We start from the raw sequence: 7553 nt of genomic DNA, 5'->3' as shown, positions 1-7553 counted from the left end.
ATGGCTTTTGCACCCTGATCTTCCTGTGACCTGCCCTTCCCTCACCAACTTCCAAAGGATCCAAGCAGTTTACAATGCTCAGTTCTAGGTCTGGTTTTGGCTGCAGATAATCCTAAATTCAGCTTCAGGCTCTACCAGCTACCGACCAGCGGTATTTCCTTTAGCAAATCCTTAAGCTTCAACTCACAGGATTAACATAAGGATTATACTGTACAAGGCAGACAGAATTGTTTGAATGGTACCTGGTACACGCCTGTTAACAAATTGTAAATCCTTCCTCTTTCACAATCCCTTCCTATTAGGACCTACACCTCTGCAGTGGTGTTGATCACTGGATGCTGTGATGATTTGCTACTTGTCTTAGACTTGGAGGCATTTGGGGGAGAAAGCCTACCACTAGCTTTTCTTGGCTGCAGCTGTCACCTCAGGATACATTGTTTGCTCACATGATAGGTCCTTAATAAATGTTTGCACTCATTTCTTCACAAAACAAAGACTGGTGAGCTTCCACAAAGGACACTCTTTGCTGGGCTGCTGCAATTAGTTCAACAATCCTCGGCAAGAATTTCCATTCCAAAAGTGAGGTGGCTTACAAAGCAATGGCGTGTACGTACTAGCTGATCAAGACATGGAATAACACCTGACGGAATTTACCGAAGAATCTGTTCTATTGCCCCCGGTATGTCAGGGCCCCCAGAGACAGAAACCCAGTTCCATACAAAAACAAAACAAAACAAACAAACAAAAATACAATGTTGAACGGCTGGAGAGATGGCTGAGCATTAAGCTCACTCTTTCAAAGAACCAATGTTCAATTGCCAGTGCCCACCTGGTACAGTTCCAGGGGATCTGATGCCATCTTCTGGCATTCTTAGGTACTGCATTTATGTAGTGCATAGTCATGCATGCAGGCAAAACATCTACACATACACAGTAAGATGAAAAAAACAAAACCAAAATTGACCTTCCTGATGGATCCAAGCACTGTTTCCTCCCAGTGAGACTAAGAGAGAAACAACAGGGCTGCCTGAGTCCTATCTTGGGAGGACTGAGGGGACTGGATCGTGAGTTCTCTAGCATAGATGGCTATTTAGGACTGATGAGCCTGGGAGAGGCCAACTCAGTCTAGTCACCAAGTCTGTTCAGAGCTGGTGATGTCAGGTTACTTTTTAAAGGGGCAAATGTCCCTTCCAAATGGAAAGGCAATACTTTGTTTTGTATGCTGGATACCATGAAAGATAAATATTGTGAATATAGGCCCATAAAAAGAGGGGAAGACTGGCTAAATTAAGGGACTACTGAGGGATATTCATACTCTAAAAGACCCTCTGTGTCTTCCCTCCAACCTTCAGGGAGAAATTGGACTCTGGCCCCACAGAACAGCTGCAGGAAGGAGCCCTGGTTCTGTTGGCGGCTCACATTTCAGCAGATGGCACCACTCCTCAGAAGCTCTTTAAAACACCCAGGAGACTTTGTGCTGGGAGCTCTCCCCTTCCAATGTCCTTAGGCATTAGGAGACAAGGACCTCAGACACAACAACGCCTTGACATCATGAGGGCCTCGGGTCCGTTTATTTGAACAGCCAGAGACTCCTTGTACAAGCAGCAATCTTAAGTTGTGGGTAACCATGCTCTAGCCTGGGCAGGAGCTGAGACACACACACACACACACTCACACACACACACTCAGGCACACATGCACGCATGTCACCCTCCTCTCTCTGAGGTTGAGAATTCTGGAAAATAATTTCTTTCTGTAGGACTATGTCTACAAGGCCATTCAACCTATACACACATAAGTAGTGAGTGAAGTGCTGCTCAGTCCATTCCTTTCAACACAGACACAAAGGTCAGAAACGAGCAAGATGCATGCTCCTTTCTTTCTGGCTCTAGGGAAGAGACTGCTCCTTGAGCCTCATCTGGACGTTTTATCAAAAGAAGAGTCTAGGGAGTGACTCAGCCTTGACCTGCATCTGCATAGCTGGAGTGTTGTTTCTGTAAGCATCCAGATTGTAGGATGAGCCACAAAAGGCTGATGCTCTCAGTAAAGGCACTAGGCCTCAGTGTTCAAGAATTGACTAGGGACAACTGCACACATGGGATCAGAGAGGCTTTCAGATGCTCAGTAGGTGAATCGCATCTTTTGTGAATAGCCCAGCTTGTCCAAGTTAGGGTGGCAGGCCAGCTGAACCATAGGAGGTGGCCCACAGAGCAGCAGCAGCACATCCTCTGCTGGGGCGGGTAGGTGCTCCTGGATCATGTCGGCAGTAACAAAGCCCTTGCTGTAGGCCCAGCCTGGAGGATGGGGAAGAAAGGAAAACAGGTGCTTCAGGTCCATACCAGCAAGGGAATGTGATATTTCCAGAACAGACCCTTAGGAAGACCCAGAGAGGATGAAGGCCTCAGGTTGAAGCAGCAATTATAGCCACATCCCTAACTGCCCACCTGAAAACAGGAGCCTGAAGGACAGGGATCACATCATTTTGTCTGTGCACACAGATTTGGGGATTTGGCAGTGTTGGGTGGGTCTGTTTTACTGAACCCAGAATTCAAATTCACAGAGGGGCAAGGCCTTGATTTTGATAATGAGGGACTATCCAGTAGTTCAGAAATGGCAAGGTACCTTCTGGAGGATGATCCAGAGTGAACCAGAGCTTAAAGCGATTAGGATATTGGGCCTGTAGTTCCTCTAGGTCTTCTCGGAGGATTATGTCCTTTTCAGTCTGAAATGCAAACGAGGAATCAAGGGTCTCAGAAATACCAGAAAAGTGTTTTGTTTTGTTTTTTTCTGTGCTATGGAAACCTTCCAACCAAGAAGAAAGAGAAATGCTGAAGGTATGCTCAAGTTCTAGGAACAGGACAGACTTGCAGTGCTTTTACGGTGCTAAGGATCAGCAAGTGGCCTCCATTTACACTATACAGAGAAGTTCTTTGACCAAGAAGGCCTAAGCACCTATGCTTATCATGAGACACCTCCATCTTGTCTTGCTTTCCTGGGGGAAGAATTTTGGCTTCATACTAGGTCCTTTTCCCTCTTTAAAAAAAAAAAGGTTTATTTCTTTATTTTATGAGTGTTTTGCCTGCACACATATAAGTGCATTGCATGGGTGCCCGTTGCTCCTGAAGCCTGGAAAAAAGTGCCAGATGTCCGGGAACTGGCATTAGAGAAAGTTGTAAGGTACCATGTGAGGGCTGGAAACCAAACCCTGGTCCTCTTCTTGCTGGTCCCTCCCTTTCCTTCTTATTGTGAGAGAAAATCCCCTTCCCCTGTATTTGCAGAGGGGCTTTGGACAGTCGCTAGAGTAGGCACCAAAGACAGTTCTGTCTCTCTCAGCCCATCTACTCACATAGCCAATCTGAAGTGCTGTCTCTCAGAAAAGCAAACCAACCTGGTTGGCAAAAAGCAGAAAGCACTGGGTGGGATCTTCAGGGACTTTCAAGATGGCCCGGATCAGCTGCAGCATTGGGGTGATTCCTGCATGAGGACAGCCCATGGTGAGATGCAGTGGGGATGTTCTCTCTTCTCTGTCCTAGCTCCTTTACTGGCCAGCCCAGTCACCTCAAAGCTTATTGTTCACACTCCATGTGTTTTCCTGCTGTGTCTAAATCCTATGACCTCTACCTGCATATTCACCAGGACCTACCTTTGTGTTGGACCTTAATATTCACGTAAGATCACAGCATAGAAATCCTAAGGAGTCCATCTAAGACACTTACTCTGAAAGTCCCTTGGAGGTAGGAACATTATAGATTAGGCTGGATGTAGTACTTTATGGCTTTAATTAGCAGCACTTGGGAAGCAAAGGCTGTCATATTTCTGTGAGAAAAGAGCCAGTTCTGGGCCAACCTGAGCTACCTAACAAGATCCTGCCTCAAGGAAAGAAAAAAAAAAAAAAAAGAGTCATAGATTACTAATGTACCTTCTGACTCGGTGATAAGAGTTCTGGAACCCTGCTTATAGAGGGTAGTAGCGTGTTCTATAGAATCAGGCAGAGTCAGACTTGAATCCTGGCTGTGGCTGTTAATAATTAAATAACCCCATGGGAAGCAAAGCTCTAGGACTCTCCATTTTCTCATTTGCATAAGGGAAAGGCTTGTAGTTACACTTGCAAGTACCTACTTACAGTGTTTAAGAGACACCTATAGTATTATGGTAGTACTATAATGCTCTTATTTTTTTCATTTGTGATGTAGAGGATTGAATCTAGGACATTGAACATGCTAGGTGAAGCGGTCTACCAATGTGCTCAATAAATTGTCCCGGCTTGGCTAGAGCTGTATTTATGTAGGTAGCCTAGGCTGACTCTAAACTTGTGATCATCTTGGTTTGAACTCCAATCCCTGGAACAACAGGCCTGTACCACCAGGCCTGGCTTTTTCCTTCTCAACTATTCATACTTAGCTGTTTTCCTCAAACTCATTAAATCTACTCAGTTTGTGGAGGCCTCTCCTAACTTATTTCTCTCATTCTATCTGTGATTTTGGTTTGTTTTGTTTTGACTGTTGTCTTGTTTCTAATTTTGATTTCGGCTGCTGGGGAACGCTAGACCATTAGTGTCCCTAGATTAACAACTTATCCTCTATTGCTAAACCCAACATTGCAAAACCCAACAATGCCCAGCAAAGAAGTCCCTCAACTGATACAGACCTGTGCCACCAGCAATCATTCCTAGTTTCTTCGCCACGCGATGCTCAGGTGGAGATTTTTTGTTGGGTTGAATGTTAAAATTCCCTGGGAAGTCATGAAGAGTTAGAATCAATTCAAAACAGAAACGAAGTAAACAAACACCAAGCAGAAAACTGTGCCCTAGGCTGTTTTAGCAGCTGTACGAAATCTGATCCTGGGACTTGGGCAGAGTTCAAACTAGCCAGACAATTACTCTAAGAAGGACAATGTGGTTGGGCTGTCTGCCTATCAGTCAGTCAGTTCACACAGTAGGGACACAGAAGTCACACCCAAAATCTCAGTGATCCCACACAGCTGGGAAGATGAGAGCCTGTGAAGTCTAGTGAGGGGAAGGGAAGGTGTATGGAGCAAAGACTTGCTGACAGAGAATTGATCCCTGGTGAAAGTGGTAGGCTTGGGGCTAGGGTGAATTTAGTTTCCCCAGTGGCCCAAAGCTTCACCAGGAGCATGGTACAGTTGTTCCCTAGGGAAGGGCTAAAAAGCTTTCTCTTGGTTCTTAGCCAGAGGGAATAATCTTTGGGGGAGTGAAAGAGAAACATAGGTTTACTTTTGTAATCTCCACACTTGTCCGCCATGGCTGGTGAACCAGGAAGCCTTACACAGGTACATACATGCACACATGCAAACTGTATGGGGTTTGGGGTAACTGTAGGGACAGGAGAAATGAGACTATAGAAAGGAAAAGACAGATAATCACCTTTCCCAGCATAACTGAGCAGCCCACTTGGCCCCCGGAATTCTACCACATCCCCAATCTTCAGGCTATCCAAGTACTGAGACATCTTCCCTCCTTCAGGAAATTTGGGGTGCACACCTTTCAGATAAATCTGATGAAGCAGAGAGGAAGAAATGCCCCATTTGGGATGTAATGGAGGACAAATCAGAGCTTATGCTCATACTCTTCTCCATTTCCTTATATAATACACTTCCCTTACACTCGTTACCTCATGCAGTCAAAGGAATCTAGGAAGCTTCTTAAAATCCCACAAAGAGGCTCTAGATTCCTTTTCTTTTGGTGTGTGTGCATGTATGTATACATATGTGTGCATGTATGTGATGTGTGGGTGTGTGCTCGCACACACACATAGCTGCCTCCGAAAGCATAAAGAAGTCAGACAACAACCTCAGATGTTGGTCTGTGTCTTTCATCTTGTTTGAGACAGGATTTTTGTTGTTGTTGTTCTTGAAAGGCTGACTGGACCCCAAATTCTGAGTTTCTGGTAATTCTTAGGTATCCATCTCCCAGTAGAGGCATGCTGGAATTTCAGATACATGGGCTACTGTGTCCTGCTTTTGCATGGGTGCTGGGAATTCAAACTCAGGCTTGTGTGGCAATCGATTTTCCCAACAACCCAGCCATTTTCCCGGCCCCTATACTTCCTCTTTATACTCTTACCTTAATGACAAGATCCACATAGCCTTGGTCTTCATCACTGGTGACAGGTGTGTAAGGCCTGATGACCAGACTGCCATCAATTCGGGCAGAGAGGTAGACATGCTTGCCTGGGGACCACAGGGAACTTTACATAACTGCCATGGGTGTGCTGTGTCCCTGTCACCTTCCAAAAATACTCAGATTTGAGAGAAAAGGATGTTTTGCTTCTTGGTGTTGGTCCAAGGAACTGTCCCACAGGGAGGATCCTCAGCAGGATCTCTTGTCTCCTCCCACCTGAGAAACTCCCTCATCTACTGCCAGGACCTCACCAGCAACAGCTCAGCAGAGGGTTTGCACAATGGGAAGAAATTAGTGTTTGCTGGGATATGAGGGGGGTTAGAGAAAGTCCTACTGGAAAGAGGTTAGAGATATCTAGGGGCACAGAAGCCACATCCTAAAGTAGTGTTTCCTCACAGGCTGAAGGATTCAAAGCCAAGTGAGGGAAAGAGAATGGTGTGTACAGAGAAAATAGCTAAGCAGTGACTCGCCCTCATAGGATGCCAAGGAAAGAAGCCCACTCCCTCTTTCTTACCCACAGGCAGCCCCAGAATGTGGTGGGCGGTGGGCAGGGCAAAACGGAACCTCCTGGTGTTGTGGCTCACAGTCTAGAGGATGGATGACAAGATGTTTCATCAAGCAGGTCTAGCCTGCCAAGTCTCCTGGAGCAATCCAACCACCTTGGATGCTATCCCTCAAACTAGGAGAACTTTCCTCCCCTCTCTGCCCTAGGCCCCTTCTTGACAACCTACCGTCTTGTCTAGTAATCGCAGCAGGTACTTTTCATCTGGGTCCTGGAGAGTGACCTGCGGTCGGCGGGATCTTCGAACCAAGTAAGTACCCAGAGCCAGTCCAAGCAGAGTAAGGAGCCCCACCCCCAGAGAGGCTAACAAGACCGGGCTCTGTGGGTAGAAGAAGACGCGTGACCGCTACGCTGAGGAAGAGCCAGGGAGTGAGTGCGGGAGCAGGGGTGGCGATCCCGAGCTCTAGTAGCAAGAAAGCATGCGAAAGCCGAAGAAGTCAGAGGAGCAGCGTCCCCAGCCGGCATCCAGAGCGGGCACAGCACAGTCCCGTGGGGCCGAATGCCCAGAAGCAGCTGGGGCGAGGACCCCAGGGTCAGGGCACCGAACGAGGGTCTTACCGACTGGATCGCCATGACCTAGGGCCTTGTCCCGCTCCAGAGGGGTTGATAGATCCCACAATGCGCCGCGGGGCGGGCCCGGAGGAGGAGCTCTGTGGGCGTGGTCTGTGGGGGAGGACCTGACAGAGGCTGGATTGGCTGGGATTGTGCCGCTCCCCTTCCTTACGAACTGGGTGGTCCAAGGGCGGGTAGCTAGGCAGTCCCAGTCCCTCCTTTCTAGCTTTCTGGTCTTCTCCACTGAAACCTACCCTAAAGGAAAGGATGACAGTTCTGTCTAAAATGGAGCCAGGTTAA

The 7553-nt window shown here is 47.2% G+C and overlaps 1 protein-coding gene across 1 annotated transcript; it reads right to left on the bottom strand.

Moving 5' to 3' along the window:
* Positions 1 to 1543: 1543 nt before the first annotated feature.
* LOC129669830 (NADH-cytochrome b5 reductase 1) lies at positions 1544 to 7337 on the bottom strand. The gene is made up of 9 exons (XM_055598233.1): positions 7260 to 7337; positions 6871 to 7020; positions 6654 to 6726; positions 6083 to 6189; positions 5384 to 5513; positions 4648 to 4731; positions 3389 to 3474; positions 2623 to 2722; positions 1544 to 2294 (listed from the first exon to the last, which is right to left on the bottom strand). The coding sequence occupies exons 1-9, from the start codon at positions 7272 to 7274 to the stop codon at positions 2122 to 2124; spliced, it is 918 nt and encodes a 305-aa protein (XP_055454208.1). The 5' UTR covers positions 7275 to 7337; the 3' UTR covers positions 1544 to 2121.
* Positions 7338 to 7553: the final 216 nt, after the last annotated feature.

The sequence above is a fragment of the Psammomys obesus genome, unplaced genomic scaffold, assembly GCF_907164565.1.
Source record: "Psammomys obesus unplaced genomic scaffold, mPsaObe1.curated_primary_1811, whole genome shotgun sequence".
Classification (NCBI taxonomy): Eukaryota; Metazoa; Chordata; class Mammalia; order Rodentia; family Muridae; genus Psammomys; species Psammomys obesus.
Note: the sequence above shows the minus strand (reverse complement) of the source record. Positions and strands in the feature narration are given on the sequence as shown.

What these genes read in the sequence shown, in the direction of transcription:
- LOC129669830 (XM_055598233.1), bottom strand. An exon ending in ATGTGGATCTTGTCATTAAG is followed by an intron (nt 5,514 to 6,082) that starts GTAAGAGTATAA and finishes CTGCTTCATCAG; the next exon opens with ATTTATCTGAAAGGTGTGCA. An exon ending in TCTGGATCATCCTCCAGAAG is followed by an intron (nt 2,295 to 2,622) that starts GTACCTTGCCAT and finishes CCCATCCTCCAG; the next exon opens with GCTGGGCCTACAGCAAGGGC.